This window comes from Nicotiana tomentosiformis, chromosome 1, assembly GCF_000390325.3.
Source record: "Nicotiana tomentosiformis chromosome 1, ASM39032v3, whole genome shotgun sequence".
NCBI lineage: Eukaryota > Viridiplantae > Streptophyta > Magnoliopsida > Solanales > Solanaceae > Nicotiana > Nicotiana tomentosiformis.
Genome location: NC_090812.1, coordinates 702,214 through 722,013, shown reverse-complemented (window position 1 = coordinate 722,013; position 19,800 = coordinate 702,214). Strand labels below are relative to the sequence as shown.

The following is a 19,800-nucleotide window of genomic DNA, read 5'->3' as shown; positions in this document are numbered from 1 at the left end:
AATTCTCACTCCGATTTCAACCTGAATCAAACCCGAGGCCCCGGGGACCCAGGACAAATTTACCAATGCATAAAAAAACATGACATGTGTCACGGCCCAATTCCATTGTAGGCCGTGATGGCGCCCAACACCGTTGTTGGGCAAGCCAACAATGATCAACTAGTGACTTACCGCTTAGGTAAATTTGTAAACGATAGCTTTTCCTTATAAAAAAAATAATTTAGGAGTTTGCAATTTTTAACATAAATAAATAAAAGCAATTAGTACTAATCGTAATCAGATGAGCAATCCAAAACCATAAGTCCACTAGCGTGTGTGCCAAGACCTGGTGTCACAAGTATGTGAGAAATCTAGTAGATTATACAAAACAATGCTAGCCTACTGTCTGAAAGGAAATAGACAGAAAATAAAAGAACATAAGGGAGACTCCAGCTTCTGTAGAACAGCTCAAGAGGGAAGCTCACCGGGAAGTCTCGAGCTGGGAAATCAGTCTACGTGCCGGACTGGTGGCCAGATGCACTTGCCTCAAATCCTGTACAATCAAGTACAGAAGTGTAGCGTGAGTACATAAAAAACATATATACCCAGTATGTATCAAGTCTAACCTCAAAGAAGAAGTGACGAGGGGTCGACTTCGACACTCACTAGGGCCAACAATATAATAATATGAGATTCTAAATAAGCATGATACACAGAACTAGCAATAAACTCATAACAAGAAATTAACTGTATAGTTCTTCCATCATATCTAAGAAACCAAAATACTTCCTTCATTTTAAACAAAAGATCTCTAAAACAGTAAATTTATACTAATAATAAAAAGGGCTTCCACTTCTATCATCACACACAAATTCCACCGAGGATGTTTGGCCCGATCCAACATGAAATATTAAACTATACACTGCCGAGGGTCGAACGGTACGAACCATAGATGCATCTATTAACTAGCCGAGGCGAACGGCCCGCTCCCATGAGAGTAGTGGAAATAGTCACCCCGCTCGCGGAATATACTTGCGACGCGGTTAAATATAAATATAACGCAATTTTTTCTCAATTCTTTTCAAAATATTAATTTTACTTGAAACCTTTGAAATCTTGAAATCCTCAACTTAGTTCCATTTAATGCAAATAAACAATTTTGTTCAGATAACGGTACCCACAAAGCATGGTGTAAGCCTAGAACTACCCAGACATAACAAGAATAGTAGCTACGTACAGACTCTCGTCACTTCGTGCGTACATAGCCCCCACAAATAATCATACATTAATTAAGTTCATCTATGGGGAAATTTCCCTCTTACACGGTTAGAAAAGAGACTTACCTGGCTTTAAGGCCTATTTTCCTATCCAAGCTTATGCCTAATCCCTCAATTCGGTGCCGAACAATCCAAAACTATCCAAATAGTGTACAAACTAATCAATATAGGCTTAAAAGTTCATATCCCTACTTTTTAAGAAATCTCCCAACCCTAAATACAAGATTCCTAAAATTCACTGCCGGGCACACATGCCCGGATTCTGGAAATTTTCGAAGAAAGTTGTTACCCATAACCTTAGGAACATAGATATATGGTTTTCATTAAGTTCCATAACCATTTTCGTGGTAAAACTCTATTTTTATCAAAAACCTAGGTTTTTCTCTAAACCTATGATTTTCACTAATTTACATGTTATAATCTACCCATAAATTATGTATTAAACACACATTAGGTAGAAATTACTTACCTCACAAAGCTAGGTCGAAATCCAAAAATGCCTAAGTCCCGATTTTAAACTCATGGCCCAGTTGCTCCCCTTCTTCACGATCGGGGAAGAGGCCTCGCGATCGCGAAGGAAAACGGCCCAGAACCAGGGAAATTTACCCATCGCGAACACGACAGGAGCAACGCGAACGCGACAGGAGCAACGCGAACGCGGAGGTTCGCTTGGCCTACCCTACGCGAACGCGAGGGCTTCTTCGCGAATGCGAAGAATGAACAACGGCCACCCAGCTCAGCCCCTTCTATGCGAACACGGTCTAGGTCACGCGAATGCGAAGACTAGAAGGCCCAGACCTTCGCGAACGCAATCCTGCGCACGCGAACGCGAAGGGCAAAAGCTTCCCAGTCCAACCTTTGCATGGGCAACGCGAACGCGACGTCATTTACTCAAAATGTTGACCGAAGTCAAACTTGACCTTTTAAGCCAACCTTAAGGAACTAAGTGTTCCGATTTCAACCCAAACTCTTTCAAATCCCGAACTAACCATCCCCGCAAGTCATAAATTAGTGAGAGAAGGCTTGTTTAGGGAAACGGGGTTCTAGTAAGTAAAACGACCGGTCAGGTCGTTACAACATGGACCTAGTCTAAGCCTCAAATCACGCCAAACAACATCAAATCTATAGATCGACGATCGACCTTCCATAAAAATTTCAAACATCCAAACTTCGCCGAATGTGTCCGATTTATACTTAAACATTCCGGAGTTATTCCAAACTTTGCGTACAAGTCATAAATCACAATATGAACCTATTCCAAGGCTCGGAATCCCAAACGGTCATCTATAACACCAAGTTACACTTCAAACCAAACATAGGTAATTCTAAAACCTTCAAAATGCCAACTTTCCATAATAAGCGCTGAAATGCTCCCTGGTGATCCGATACTCAACCCGAATATACGCCCAAGTACGAAATCACCATACAAACTTATTGGAACCTTCAAATCCCGATTTTGAGGTTTCTCAATCAAAAGTCAAACCTTAGACAATTCTTCCAACTTAAAGCTTCCAAAATTACAATTTTCTTTCCAAAACAACTATGAACTTCCTGAAATTCTATTCCGACCACACGTACAAGTCATAAACCTGAAGTGAAGCTACTCAAGGCCTCAAACCACTGGACGACGCACTAGAGCTCAAAATGACCGGTCGGATTGTTACATTGGGCCAACCATACCTAAAACTTACGGGAAAATCATGAAATTTTATTCCAAGAGAGAAGTTTAGCCAACATACCTAAAATTTGCACCTTAATACTACTACGATATTCCACCATACCAAACAACTTCAATCTACAACAATGCAATACAATTGTACCAATAATAGAAAGTTTTTATACTTTAAGTCATTTAGACTTTTTATCACACATCTAATGTGCATATCTTTCTACAACCTCCTCCAATAAAATTTCTTTACCTAACAACCACCTTCCACACCAATGATTCACCTCACAATCGTCTCTAGGCCATCCACAACTTCCATTAGCATATACATGCCCAACAATTCACTCCCAGCCTATAAATCTTATCAATTAATTCATTTTACAATCTCTACAATACCAACACAATCAAGGTTAGGCACTTATGGATTCCAATCACCATCCCATAAGTCATAACACATATTTCATACATAATTAATCACCACAGATTAGTTAGAGATGGTATACATACCCCTTGTAGTGAGACTCTTAAAAATCCCAAATTATAGTGTTCTTGACTAATTTGGAGATTTGAATGGAAATCTATGGATATCTAAGATTAATCCTAGTTAATATATGTGTTTAAGAGTAGTAATCAACTCAAAATACTCCAAAAACATTACCTTGGTTCATGGGAGGGAAGTATAGGACGGATTCTCCTTGATAGAGAAAGCCATAGCTCAAAGAAATGACTTAGCCACTCTCTCTCCCCGACCTTGGGGGTATTTATAGGGCTCCTACGTGCGCGGCCGCGCACCTGGGCAAGTGACCTTGCACACGAGGCAGAAACCCCTCTTATATACGCGGTCGCGCATCTAGGCGCGCATATGGCATAGGTCTGGTAAAATGGCCATAACCTTCTGTATACATATCCAAATGACATACCGTTTGATGTGTTGGAAACTAGACTCAAAGGGCTTTAATTTTATAGGTATATCACCACCAAGTCTTTATATTTTAGGACTGGAATTTGTTTGAAGTCGGGTCCGATGCTAATTGAGACATCCTTTCCACTTAATATATCCAACTTGTTCCACACAAATTCTTGTCATTCACAAAACTCCTTAGTATGTTCCAACACATCTTAAACATACATTTTTATTTTAAAATGATTTGGCTCTATCCCATAGGTCTCCTTTAATAATCGAATACGTTATTCCCAAATACCGCTGGCGCACTTTAAAATCTTAAATCATTAGAAAATTTTAACGGGGCCTTACAACAACAGAATTTATGCTAAATATTTTCTAGATTTGTGACTTAATCAGTCAAAACTATCACCAAAAATTACCTAGATTTGTTGTTGATTCGCTCGCAAATTGAGAATTTCTAAAAAAAAATTAAGTAGTTAATACTCAATATGTGCGACTGTTTCAGTCGGAATATTTAATTAAAAATTAATTTTATTATTTAATTTTCCGAACGAATTGGTCAAAACATTTAATTTGTGTTTTTTTTTTGTTAATGACTGAATCAGTCGCAAATTTACCGACCAATTCGGTCGCAAATGACTTAAATTTATATTTTTCAGTTTGCGACCGAATCCGTCAGAAATTTTGACTGATTCTGTCGCAAATATTTTGCGATCACGTATTTTCTGACTAATCTTATTCAGTCGAAAATCTGTCGAAAAAAATGATTCCGATCGATTTTTAACTGATTTGCGGTTGAAAATTTGCTTTTTTCTAGTAGTGACAATGAATACAGTCGCGTAACAACTAAATAATAGCTATAGGAAGTAATTATATATATGGTAGCTATAGGAAGTTAATAGTCACTAAACAATAATGGTTTCTGAAAATTCCTCAATATTAATCAGAACTGATCCCAAGGGAAATAAACATCCATCCTAGGGAAATTAACTCAAATAGACGTCCACCCAATCACTTAAACTAAAAATAACTGGCATAGATATAATATATGCATAATTTATGTATTATATATGTATAAATATGTATAATTAATGTATAATATATGTATATGGCTAGAAAAAGCAAATAATAAATATGGTCGGCTATTTATGTAAAGATGCCCTTTTCAAACTAGACCCAGAAAGTGTTGCCGGAGAAAATCGCGTCGATAATATTGATGTCGATACATATGGAAAGAAGAGAAGTACACATTTGGCTAAAAAATGAAAGACCTAAAAGTGGTCCAAAGACAAATGCACATTTTGTCTCATCTCTAAAGAAGACACGTGGAGACAGCTCAGCCCTTGATCCTGGAGATGATAGATTAATCATCAGCCATCCGATTATTACCAATTTTACTGTTATAAATACACCATCTAGATTTCTCTAGCATATGTAGAATCTAATGAGTTGTACAGGTAGTTACATATTGTTAGCCTTAGGCCACTACGAAATTAGATAGATTTTATTCTTTTATTCCTTTTATACTTGTATAAATACATTGGTACAGTGAATAGAAAATACACAGAAAATTCTCCATACAATTTTGTTTCTTCTACTTTGAAATCTTTCATGGTATCAGAGCTTCTCTAAGAAACAGAACGTTTTTTCTCTTTTTCTCTCTCTATTTTTTTTTTCTTAACATCTTCTTTCAATCATGGCTGATGAACAATCAGAACCTAAGATTCCTTTTTTGGTTGATGCCACAAAATTAACTTTCACTCCTTCACAACAAATTGACTCATGCCATCCCTATTTCCTGTCCTCCTCTTATGGCCTAGGAATGATCCTCATCAATGGAACCTTTGATGGTGGTTGTTATGGGATCTGGCGCAAGGGAGTTCTCGTTTCTCTGTTATCCAAAAATAAATTGGGATTTATCAATGGTTCTTGCCCATGCCCTGCTCCAAATTCACATTTCTTTGACCAATGGAGAAGATGCAATGATATGGTGATAGCTTGGCTGCTCAACTCTCTTAGCAGGGACATTGCCGAGAGTGTGATATATTTCCAGACTGCAAAGGAGCTTTGGACAGAGCTTGAGTAGCGACATAGACAAGCAGATGGTACAAAACTCTTTCAGCTGCAACGAGAATTGAATATTATCAGTCAAGGAACCAGTGATGTTGCCGGGTATTTTACTAAATTTAAAAGGATCTGGGATCAACTTAAATTGCTCAATACTTTTATTATTTGCAACTGTGAATGAAATTATGGGGCTAAAACACATAACATCAAGATGAACGAGGACCAACAACTGATTCAATTTTTAATGAGCCTTAATGATGTTTACACTAGTGTAAGAGGGAATTTATTGATGATGAAACCTCCTCCAACTACTGGACAAGCTTATTCTATTGTTCTACATGAGGAATCTCAGAGAGAGGTACCTTCCTTGCTTCTGGGCAAAAGTGGTCAGCTCCTAGAATTTCTGGTGACTACAAAGGAACAATTCAATTGAGCAACAGTGAGTTTTAGAGAGCAGATTTGTTCTGCAAATTTTGCAAAAAGGCTGGTCCTGTTAAGGAGAATTGCTATAAGCTAGTTGGTTACCCCTCACACTTTAAGTTTACTAAGCCAAGGAAAGGAAATTTTGCTAATCAACAAGCTAATGCAGTAACAGCAGAACTAGAACTTACCTCAGGTTTTAGAGCAAATGCAGTCTCTACTCTTGTTGGTAGCCAAGGTTTCACCAAAGCAGGATCTGCAGCCTCCACTTATGAACCATCTGCCAGTACAAATCTGGTTGGTATGCATTATGGTTGTCATGTTTTTACTTCTTTTTTCTCTAACATCACTAATCACACATGGATCATTGATTCTGGTGCTTCTCAGCATATGGCCTTTGATAAATCCCCGTTACATAATATTATAGTACTTTCATATCCTGTCTTGGTTAATCTACCAATTTCTTATAAAGTGCAGATTACTTGTGTAGGAAGCCTACACTTGACTCCATATTTTAAGTTTCATAATGTGCTTTATGTACCTGCATTCAAACATAATCTTTTGTCAGTTTCCCATTTTTGTACACAATTTAACTGCAATCTAATTTTTTCTAAACACGTGTATTCCATACATGCCCCTTTTTTGAAGAGGGACCAGGTTCTTGGTAATCTAGCAGCATGGCTTTATGTGATGAAGGATAACACACCAGAGATGAAGCTTATTTCTCAGCAGCCTTTTGTTCCTGTTTTTTTTTAATTCCAATCATGAGTCTCAGTCTTGTTTGTCTAAGTCTTTTCCTTATTTTCCAGATTCGGTCAGTCCAAGGGTATATTCTCAGAGTCCTTTAAGTCATAAATGTACTCAGTTATCTAGTGAAGTTATAAATAAAATTGGTTCAGCTTTTACAATTTCTGATTCTGCTATCTTATGGCACAATCGATTGGGACATTTACCTTTCCATGCTATAAAGAATATTAATAATTTGCCAATAACTTTAAAGATTAAAACACATTTTTCTTGTATTGTCTGCCATATGGCAAGACAAACCAAGCCACCTTTAACTAATAGTTCGATCAATACTAAACACAGTTTTGACTTACTCCACATTGATACTTTGGGACCTTATAAGACTCCTACCTACAGAGGGGAAAGATACTTCTTAACTATAGTTGATGATTTTTCAAGAAGTACTTGGATATTTCTTCCATGTACCAAGTCCAGTGCCTTTACAATTTTGAAATCTTTTCTATTGCTTGTTGAAAGATAATTTTCTACCAAAGTTAAAGTGATTAGATCTGATAATGCCTTTGAGATGGGTTCAGGTAAGCTTGCCACATAATATTTTCAGTCCCAAGGTATAATTCATCAGATTACATGTGTTGCTACACCATAATAAAATAGTGTGGTAAAAAAAAATATATAGACACCTGATGGAAACATCTAGAGCACTTCTATTTCAGTCTAATGCACCAAAAAGGTATTGGAGGGATTGTTTGCTTACAGCTACTCATTTAATAAACAGATTTTTCTCTTCAGTTTTACATTATAAGACCGCTTATCATGTTCTGTTTGCGAGTCCTCCAGATTATAATTATTTGAGACCATTTGGATGTCTTTATTTTGTATTCACCTTGTCTAGAAACAGAGATTAACTTAGTCCTAGAGCAATACTTGGGATCTTTTTAGGTTACCTTTTTGGGAAGAAAGGATATAAGGTTCTTACCTTGCACACAAATCAGATTCTAATCCCTAGAGATGTCAAGTTTGAAGAGAACATTTTTCCTTTTCCCTATTCTTCCCCTATGTCAAAACTATTTCCTACTTGATTTCCTTCTATAGATGATTATGTATTTTCTAAATCTACCGATTTCAACCTTTTCTCCCCACAAGAACTAGTCCCTTCCAGTTCACCTCCTTTACACTTTGTTCAGCTCTTTTCCTCACCTTCACCCTCTTTATCTGATATAAGTTTCACTCCTACATCACATGTGTTATCCTCAGCACATGAGCCTTTGCTGTGCAGATCACAAAGAGATCATCATCAACCTTAGTATTAGTCAGATTATATTTGTTGGTCTGCATACTCTGTTATTTCTCCGATCCCCTATTCTCCCTTATATTATTTCTATTTTTCTGCACTATTAGCATCAAATATGGTACTTATTAACTCTATATGCCAAATATCTGAACCCTCTTCCTACCACCAAGCTATTATATATCTTGGCTGGAAGGCTGTTATGGATAAAGAATTTGAGGCTTTGGACTCTAATCGCACACGGGATATAGTTGAATTGCCAAAAAGCAAGACAACATTACCATGTAAATGGGTGTACAAGGTAAAATTGAAATCATATGGCTCTTTGGAAAGATTAAAGGCACAATTGGTGATTCGAGGAGATCTTGATGAAGAAGTGTACATGCGATTTCCTCCCGGTTTGGTCTCTCTTTCTCCTGATCATGTTTGTCGTCTTCGCAAATCGTTGTATGGCCTTAAACAAGCCTCGCGTCAGTGGTATGCTCGCTTATCTTCTATTTTGGATACCAGAGGATTCACTGCTTCCCTAAATGATTATACCCTCTTCTTCAAAGTAACAGGGGATTTGGTAACAATTCTCACAGTCTATGTCGATGATGTTTTGCTCACCGGAAATAACTAACAAGAAATTTATGAGCTAAAGGATTTTTTGAATAATGAATTTCAAATTAAAGACCTGGGGGAAGATCATTATTTTTTAGGGATGGAATTAATTAGAGAAAATGGAGGTTTAGTGATTACCCAACGCAAGTTTGTCTTGGATTTGCTCTCTGAATTTTGATGTGTAGATTCTCGACTAGTTTCTGCACCTTTGGATCCCACTATTAAGCTCTCCTCTGATTGTGGTACCCCACTGTCGGATCCTATGATTTATCGAAAGCTTTTGGGAAAGTTGAACTTTTTTATCAATTTTAGACCCGACTTATCTTATGATGTCAAGACACTCAGTCAGTATATGCAATATCCTTGTTTTGGCCATCTTCAAGCAACATTTCACACTTTGAGATATCTTAGCAAAGATCCCGACTTAGGACTATTTTTATCGCCGGAGCCCTCTTTCCAAATTTTGAAATTTTATGACTTCGATTAGGCCTCCTGTTCCGACACTAGGTATTCAGTGAGTGGATTTTTCTTGAGTTTTGTAGGTGGCCCAATTTCTTGGAAGTCCAAGAAGCAGCCTATAGTTGCCCTTTCTTCAGCAGAGGCAGAATACCGCTCTATGCGTCGTCTGGTGGACGAAATCACTTGGGTCATTCGTCTCCTCCAAGATCTGACCATTACACCTTCTTTGCTGGTGCCTCTTCGTTGTGACAGCCAAGCAACGATTCACATCGCTAAAAATTCCGTCTTTCACGAACAAACCAAGCATATAGAGCTTGATTGTCACTTTATTTGTGAAAAACTTCTTGACGGGTAGATTTCTTTATCCTTTGTTCCTTCCTCCTCACAGTTGGTGGATTTCTTTACTAAGGCTCTTGCTGGGCCTCTTCACCGATCTTTATTGTTCAAGTTGAATGTCCGATCCTTCCACTTAAGGGGGGAGGGGATGTTGCTGGAGAAAATCGCATCAATAATATTGATGTCGATACATATGGAAAGAAGAGAAGTACACATTTGGCTACAAATGAAAGACCTAAAAATGGTCTGAAGACAAATGCACATTTTGTCTCATCCCTAAAGAAGACACGTGGAGACAGCTCAACCCTTGATCCTGGAGATGATAGATTAAATATCAACCATCTGATTATTACCAATTTTACTGTTGTAAATACACCTTCTAGATTTCTCTAGCACATGTAGATTCTAATGAGTCGTACATGTAGTTACATATTATTAGCCTTAGGCCAATAGGAAATTAGACAGATTTTATTCTTTTATTCCTTTTATACTTGTATAAATACATTGGTACAGTGAATAGAAAATACACAGAAAATTCTCCATACAATTTTGCTTCTTCTACTTTGAAATCTTTCAACAAGAAAATAGACCTACGATTTGACTATTTCATTGTCAAGTTTTTAGGCTTTAGTTGCCAAGTCAATTTTAGCTAAAATCTTCCTAATAGTTGTGAGGAATTGGTATGTACATTGCCAATTTCTCTAATCCTTACTAGGCTCAATTTCGAGAATTGCAAAATCGGATGAAACCTAAGGGAATTTAGAGAAGGCATCTCCAAAACAATAGCTGGTGGGGTTTACTCTTTAGTTAGTGATATCACAATGCAAATCCATTTGATACAACATCGTTAAAGAAAATCACGATGAATATGTAGATTGTAATGGTAATAATGATGATTGAGTGATTCGAGAGGGTTTGAACAAAACATAGAATAAACGTTAATTGTCGATGTGGAGCACAATACCCTCATTTTATATGGAAATGCTTAATACTGGGTAAATCACAAATAACAGACACATCCTCGTCCCAGGTGTATTTTAAGACTTATATATTCTAGTACAATTGATAATGAGCATTATTATGTTCTTAAAACGTGATTTGTAAAATTTCTATTCTTTATTTTTTGTATAAATAAATGAAAATGAATGTAAAAATGCGCAAGATAAATATCTTACATTTTTTTTATACAATAGGTGGGTTGAATGATTTCTTTGTAATAAAGCAAGAGCCAATTCCATCCTTTGCTTTATTTTGGATGGTCTCATAATCAACTCTAATCATAGCAACCATTAGAAATCTTGCAGGTCAATTCATTTACTGCCTTCAAAACCAAGAAAGATAACTATTTTTACTATTTCTTATTAATATTACACCTCCTCCCTTTCCATAAGATCTAGAATTATAGCAAATTATAGAGAAATCAAGTGTATTTTAGTTGATAAATTACATTCTTTTTTTAATTTTTCTTTTGTCTTTGTATCTCAACTCAATCCGACATGCATACTCTGAAGTCTGAACTCTGTCTTTATGTTTTATGGACAGCATTAGTTTCACTTCGGAAAAATATGAAATATATTCTCTTAAGATTGAATTGTGAAATATGTTTGCGCTTTGCTGCAAACACTTATGAGTAAATAGCTCCAAATTATAGATAATCTCGTATTTTCTTGTTCTTTTTCTCATTCTTTATTAGAATTAATAGTAACAATAATAGTAACAAAACATATAAAATAAAATAAAATAAATAATAACCTTGCATCTTAAAAGTGCAAGGATACATTTTCACTCAACTCTTCTCCTTTTTCTTTATCCCAGACAAACACAAGAATCTGGTAGGGCTCAATGCTAAACATGAGACATGGGAAAATAAATAAATTGGAAAGGAAGCATACCGTTAGATGCTGAAAAAGCGTGCTTAAATTGTCATCATTCCCTCGGACATAAAAAGGGGAAACAATTCGGTGTAAAGCATACAATAGTATAGTCTATTTATAGGCACTAGAGGTTAATTAAATCAATTTAATTATGACAGACAGTGGCCCTTCCGTAATTTTCGGCCAAAGTATCGTAACAATGAGATTACCGGCTTCGTATTATGGAGATGGCTTACACTAATAGCTCGATTAATCTTAATTGCTACAATTTACATTGAAAAGCTTCTACCAATAGTTAGAATAACAAATTGCTTTTGTTGAAAATTGATGTAGTGAAACCTTCTCATAACGATCAAGATTATTGAATTTTTTTTGACACTATATGTAATAACCTCCAGCAAAGAGAGCTATTTTTAATCTCTGCTCAATATCAAGAAAGTCATTTCACTTTTAGAAAACATGAAAGAAATCTTTAAGTTTAAGGAAATAATAGAGGGTTATGACTTTTTAAAAGAATATTTTACTCTGCACATGCAAGTCGATGTTTTTTCACTTATACAAACACTAAAAAATATTTAAAGAGTAACACCATTTTCATTTTAATAGAATAAACGTTCGATTCTTACATTAATAATATGTTCAAAATAAAATGGGACGTAACCAAAAAAAATTAGAAGTAAAATGTAATGTGAAGGAGATAGTATTTAACAAATGAATCGTTAGTTATGACCTCTTATTCTTTTCTTTTTTTTCAGCTTGTGTGTTAAAAGATTTATTACCATTTTTGCTTTAATGAAATTTCAAAATTCTAAGGAGTCCAATCACTGTATAATTAATTATTTTATATCTCCACTTAATTTGACATCTTTATAATCTGTTAACATAGTGTTATATTAGTTTAATTTACTAAAATATAATAAGTATTATAATATACTTAAAACTGATCATGAATATTCCAGTTCAGCTAATTATGAAATTAATTAGTTGGTGCAACAATAATGATACGTGAAAGAATTGGTCTGATCTATCTCTTTCGAATTTCCTACTATTTTCCAATTCTACTTTGAGATGCAGAAGTTTTTTCGGGAAAAACAAAATTATCGTGTGAAAGTGGCCAAACTAATGCAAATGAACAGTCTACTGTGACCATACTACCATTTCCACTTACCAAAAAATGTCAATCACTTTTAGAAAGCGACGATTAGATAAGTCTGAAAATAACATACATAAAAGTATATATATATATAAAGAATATTCTTTTTCGCTTAATTTAAGAGTGACTATAAAGTATTAATTTTTCCCAAACATGTCCGAAGATTAACAGGGAGCAATCTTTTCGTTGAAGGCACCAATTTATGGTTATTTTCCACAAAAAGACAACAATAGATTAAAATAAGTAAAATAGTAACCCAGTCCTTCCTCATTATCACATGACTCTTTTTAATTTGGTACGTAACATTTTCAATTTGATTTTTTTTTAAACTTAAATTTCAACTATCACTTAGGAGTAATAATATTTTTCCGGTATTACTCATGTAATACACAATTATGATTACAAAATCCACTTAAATAATGCTTAAACGAAAAAGGATTGAGAAGTAAAAGAATTTAAGTTTTAAAAAATAAATAATTAAAAAGCTTTGAGTTTCACAATGTGGTAAGGCTTGCAAACTCAGGGTAATGATGTCTCAAGTAAAGCAAAGCCAACCTCAAAAGCAACGTCTCTTTATTTGCTTTTCTCTTATTTTAAAATACCCTCCAAAGACACTTTCACTTGTCAGTGAAATCATACTTCCTTCTCTTCGTCTTCTTCTTTTCCTTCTCCTATTTCATTTTCTAAATTTCATCTCAAAAAACATGGCTAACTATAGGATGGATTCAGAGGAGGAAGCCTTGTTTCGACATTCTCCTTATACACTTTACTTCGTCCAAAGTCCATCTACTATCTCGCATGCAAACAGCGGAGAACTCACTCGTAATAATAACAACAACAAAAACAATAATATTAACGAGTTTTCAGTATGTCATTCCCCAATCCCTCAACCCGAGGTCGGTCCATTGGCTCTCTCTCGATACTCGTCTCGTGGATCTAACCATTCATTCTCACATCACGAGAAGAAGATATCGTGTGACTCGCTTCAGAGCCATGAAACAGGAATTAATGATGAGAACGTTGAGATTGATCATGAGAAACAGTGTGGTGCAATATTATTGCTACATGGGAAAAATGGTAATAGTGTTGAAGAGGGGAATGAATATGAGGATGAATATGAATATGAAGAGGAGGATTATTATTATGGGAAAGGAAATTGGAAGAGGTTTTTTTCTTTGGGATATTCGGATTCGACACCGTGGATTGTTTTGCAAGTAACTTGGAGGCTTATTGTGAGTATGATAATAGCTTTGGTAGTTTTCTACGTTGCCACAAAGCCCCCTGCACCTAAGGTTTCTCTTGAGGTAACAATCTTATCATCTTTTTCCTTTTTTCTTTTTATAGTCGAATTTAGATCGCGTAAAGCACATTAAAAATAGAAGCACTTCCTACCTTCAATGTTGCCTTTCCCCGACCCATTTAAGCTTATTTATTTCAACATTTCCACCATACTAGTAGTTAATGATTATTTTAGATTTTATTACTTATATTTGTGTTTTCCATTGAAGCGCAGTCTTATACATTTTTTGTCATTTATTCATTATTTTATGATTACTATATTCCTTCATTGCTATTCGAAAGGCCAGACATCATTTAGGAGCTAATCTTTCTAGAGTACCAAATTAAAATATGGCGTTTGGATTTGGTTTTGGCTTACATTTTGAAGATCCTTTTATTAAAAAAATTATGGAAAACAGTCGTGTGTTTCAAAATATTTTGGACAACTTTTGTGTCTGTTCCTGAAAGCTTACATTTGGATTGATTTTTTGTTTGGAGAAGATATTTTGGTTGATTTTCTAGTATTCGATTACCAAATTTGCTTCAATTATTTAAAAACGATTGACATATGGATTTTTTGAAAAGGGAAAACTTTCCAAGTTGAAAGGACATAAGATTTCTGGTAAAGGCATTGAGAAGACCTAAGGTGTCAAATCGAGGGTAGCGTTTTTGAATGAAAGCTCATTTAGTAAAGAAAAATTGGAGAAGGTGTGAAGGGCCCTAAATTCGATATAAACTCCACATGAGGCCCTATAAGGAAGTCCAACTCAAGCCCCACTGGGCTTGATAATGCTGGGTTCGGAAACCAAAGAATTGCAGATATATGATACTTTTAGGGTTGTCTTTAACTTTTGACCCCTGCTTGCTCCGTGGGTAGAACTTCAAATCAAAAGTTAAAAATATTGACCACGAGGCAGGCGAGAGGCAACACTTGTTAAACTCGAAGTTCTGCCTATGGGACAAATAAGAATAAAAGTTTAAAACTATCGACTGTGAGAGCTATTTGTGTACTTCACCCTCCATAAACACTTCGATTTATGGTGGGCAGGGTTCTTTGTAGAAAGATAGAAAAGAAAAATTAGATGCAAAATTCCGGGAAAAGGAAAAAGAAGGAAATAAGAAGTTGACACTGTATAGTCGCTCTCAAAATAATAGCCGAAAAAATATATATTTTTTGTATATATATACATTATGTATATTATATTCAAAAATTGTACAAATTATATACACATCTTTGGCTACCGAATGTAAAATAGTTTCTGGAACGGGTTAGTAGAAAAAGTCCGAAGGAAATTTCAAATTAGAGACAAATTTAGTTACTGAATATTTGTAATTGGGTAGCGAGGAAGAGGGTAAAATACTTCTTATCTATTTATCTTAAAGAACTATAGTAGTGAAAAGGCCATTCAATCCATCCCAATTTAGCTATCCCGTTAAGTTCTGACATGACAATTCAGGTAAGTTACTAAGTTTTATTATATTTTTAACTAAAAGTGGAAAAAGTTATGTTCAATTTGACTTCGTCAAATTGTTGAAGCCTTTTTTTTACAACAAAAATGAACCTCGAAGTACCTTTTGGATATATTAAAAGTAGAACGAAAAAATGTAAAGATATATTTTACTTTTGTTCCAACATCAGCTAATATAGAAAGTAGAACAGGTATTATTTTTTAAAAAAAGGAGTATTAATAATCAGAGAATTTATCTCAGATTCAGCATGTCAAAAAGTATATATATTTAAGCCGTTGTATTTCTTTGACATCCTTGATTTATGGGATAATATTCATTTTGGTCGGAAAACATTCAATTTTTATATTTGCACATTTTCCTTATCTTTAACCTTTAATTTTTGAAAATATATTTACTCACACTCAATGTTTATATCAAACTAATTCTTACTAACACCGTTTTATCTGTATCATATCAATCCCTTCTGACAAAATTTTATTTACAATTGTGGAATTCAGCCTCATTAGCCACTCATAACTTAAAGCATCATTTCATTTATCCTTTCTACATTTGGCATCGCCATTTTTATGCTAGAATACTTGGCATGTTGCTACATAATGATTGATGAAGGAAAAATATAGTCCTTTTCATTGAATTGCAGTTCTTCAGTATCTTTAGTACAGATAATAATACGATATTTTGATGAAGAATAGTGAAGCATGTTTGACATGTGTGTGTCTGCTATTTTAGTTGTCTAAGCTAGCGCTATTCAAACGAACCGGAAATTCAAACCAAACCGATTAAAAAATCCGACTATGTTTGGTTTGACTTGGTTTTATATTGAGTAAAAAAACCCGAACCAAACTGACATATAAATATATAATTTATATATATATTTTTAAGACTTTATATTGAATTTTATTTAAAAAAATGTTAGAATATTTGGGATCCTCTCATGTGTTAACCTTGAAATCGTACATTAACGAAAATTATTGTTATACGACTAAGAAAATAACTATCATGTGTTACTAAAAAAATTCTCCCATTAGAATATTTTAATAGATCATATGTTTGTCAATTTTTTCAATATTTACTAAACATATATTCACTTATCAAAACTTTATCTATAATTTTAACAAAGTAAGATTGGAATAATATTCATGTAACAAAAAAAATCCATAAACCCGAAAAACTCGGTAAAACCGAATCAATTTAAACCGATATAGTTGGTTTGATTTGATTTTGATAAAAACCGAATCAACCCGGTCCATGTACACCCCTCGTCTAAGCTACAAAAAACTAGTGTTGTCTATTCATTTTCTTGCTTTCTTGAGTGGCATACAAGCTTATTTATCAAACCGATATTTGATATTTTTAGTGAATGAAATAATCTATCTTCTTTGAATGTCTATCATATGTCACTACTTTGCATTAGTGTTATTTTATAGAACTTATATCATGTCAATAACAAGATATGCGCTTGGCATTAACTTAACTTTTCATTTTTCTCACTTAGAACAAATATTTCTTAATTAATCTGCTATCACATGTTAAACTATGTATTACATTAATGCTGCATTAATAAAATTTTGCATTTTTAGTGTATTTTACTTAAATAATTATTTTTATGTAACTATTTATTGTAGATTGCTGGTGTTCGTGAATTTGGATTAAGAGAGGGAGTGGATGGAACTGGTGTAAATACCAAAATGCTTACATGCAATTATTCCATGAGTTTACAAATAGATAACAAGTCTAAGCTGTTTGGGCTTTACATTCAACCCCCTGCAATGGAAATGTATTTTGGAAGGGTCCCTTTCATATTAGCACAAGTAAGATTTAACCAATTGCACTTTCTTATCTATGTTATTTTCTTTTTTATTTTAATTATATGTCTCCGCAGCATATGCAGTTTAACTAATTCATCAGAAAAAAGAATCCAACTTCTTTGATTTTCAGCATTGGCCATACAACTTTTGATTCGGATAAGTTAAAATGAGCTAGAGTTACTAGGATAAAATGAGTTGGATGAAGATGAATTAAGAGTATTTTACTGTGTAACCTCAAATAATTTCCAGCTTGCTGGTTACTTTGTTTCTAAATTTTAGCAATATAATTGAGTTGGTAGAAACATGATTTGTTGTGTATTATATTAAAATTATATTGTACATTTGAAAGTATGTGTTTGTCCTTCCATTTTCAGTTTTTCAACAAAAAGTGTCATAGTAGTTGATTTGGGCTAAGAATACAGCCCAAGTTGCCGAACATCTTTGATGGTTGATTAGGCTACACTCATTTTAATCACTAAATAAATATGTCGCTCATTTTTTGGGTCAAAATTGACACCCATGATTCATACAATGTTTGCTAAGTTTACCATGTATTCTACATTTTAAGAGAATAACAGCATTTTTTGTTATAACTCTTTTTTTTTCCTTCTCATTTTAACTTGACTGAAATGAAGCTGTCAAAAATTCTTTTTCAACTTTAACAAAACAAATATAAGAAATGTATATTTTTAGCCGCTTTAAAAGATAATAGTCAGACAATTTTTTTATATATATGTATATTATATACATATAATATATAGTTTTTATACATTTTTTTGGCTAGCGAAGCTAATTAGTTTCAGCTGAACAAACCACTTTATGTATTTTGCCCAAAAAAGATATATTCTGGACTAGAGCTCCTCTTTCATGAGACAACAAGTTTATATAAGTTTAACATATGATAATAGATTAGTTACTATTTTTACCAAATTATTATTAACTATCAATAGAAGTTTACTTGTGCTTACTCTATAAGTAATATGATTACATAAATATTTTTTACATGTGTCTTTGTTCCATGCTAGGGAGAAGAGCTATCTGCAGGGAGCAATGGGCAAACATACTTCAAGCTAAATGTAGGGACAAGGGAAAAGGCAATGTATGGGGCAGGTAGAATAATGCAAGACATGCTCCAATCTGGGAAAGGATTGCCTCTCCTCCTACGCGTGCATCTCACTTCAACTTTCCATGTTGTTTGGGGTCTTATCAAACCCAAATTTCATCACCAAATCGAGTGCCTCCTTCTTCTTCATAATACTTATAATAAAAGACATAGAACCCAAGCTTATAACAGCACTTGTACTGTTCTCACTTCTTAATTCAAACTTGAACTGGTTTATGAAAAAAGAGAACATGGAGAAAGTGTTATCGGTGTTGTTGAGCTAGGTTCGACCTTTAAGTTTCTCAGTCATGTGCCTTTTTTTGTAAAGGATACCAAAAGATCCATTAAGTAGTATATAAAATTCTATGTGGTTTTACCTCAAATTTGTCTTCCAAATAGCAGGATTTTGTATTGTCAATTAGTTTAACTTGGCTTACTACAGATTGGCATTTGAGTTTTGCTTATTGTATATATAGCAGATGTTGCTAATTCATTACCTATATATATTACCTTGTGCTAACTTAGAGGAGCTCCAATATATCAATCTTCGTATATACTGCAAAATCCCTTGGCTATGCCCACGTTATTAGTTTAGCGTCATCGCTTACCAAACCTAAAATTTACTGACATATATCATAGGCGATAAAAGATACAGAAGATATTAATAGAATTTTGGTGGTGATGACTGATGATTAGTGGGGAAAGACATCAGACATGGAATAATGACTTATTTCTAAACTTTACATATCTAATAGTGGCGACCGATTTAATTTCTATATATTATTAAGATGATAATGATCTTTAATTAAGAAAGAAGGGATGTATATCTGTCTAAAGCACCTCTAAAACACATATGGTTGGATCACCGCTACGTCCCAAAAAAGATGACAAATCGGTTGAACACCATTAGAATGCAGGAGAATTATATATTGGTAAGTTATGGAACCTTATTTAGTAGAAGTAATTCATTTTGTAAAGAATCCATTTCGGTTTTCAACGCCGGTTGAATAAACCACAGCCGGAAGGAGTTCTATATCCGATAAAACCGATACTTCGAATCCTACTTGGACAAAACGGAAAATAGCATCAATAAATAGAAATATGTCTTCAAAACCATTTATTCGCATTAATTTGATTTTTTGATAAAATTGTATACGGGTGAAACCGGGCCTATGGGACACCCCGGTTTCTAATAAGGTAAATCGAGCGAGAGGCGTGATGATAAGGAACCGGAATCGAGACAAGGGTCTCATCGGGCCAGGGTCCGGGGGCACAACGCCCGCCCTCGGGAATGTCGGGGCCATGACTCCGGGATCGGTCCAAATTCCAAAAGACTTCAGAGAGCATTATCGGACAACCGAGCACG

At 34.5% G+C, this 19,800-nt stretch overlaps 1 protein-coding gene and 1 long non-coding RNA gene across 2 annotated transcripts; one reads left to right on the top strand and one right to left on the bottom strand.

Annotated features, from left to right (window-relative positions):
* Window positions 1–5,391: 5,391 nt before the first annotated feature.
* LOC138896439 (uncharacterized) lies at window positions 5,392–9,932 on the bottom strand. Its single transcript, XR_011409622.1, has 3 exons — window positions 9,093–9,932; window positions 6,508–6,857; window positions 5,392–5,951 (listed from the first exon to the last, which is right to left on the bottom strand). It is a non-coding gene; the product is annotated as an uncharacterized lncRNA (long non-coding RNA).
* Window positions 9,933–13,384: 3,452 nt separating this feature from the next.
* LOC104101001 (uncharacterized) lies at window positions 13,385–18,932 on the top strand. The gene is made up of 3 exons (XM_009608396.4): window positions 13,385–14,080; window positions 17,150–17,335; window positions 18,358–18,932. Exons 1-3 carry the CDS (start codon window positions 13,481–13,483, stop codon window positions 18,649–18,651), a joined length of 1,080 nt encoding a protein of 359 aa, XP_009606691.1. The 5' UTR covers window positions 13,385–13,480; the 3' UTR covers window positions 18,652–18,932.
* The last annotated feature ends 868 nt before the right edge of the window (window positions 18,933–19,800 follow it).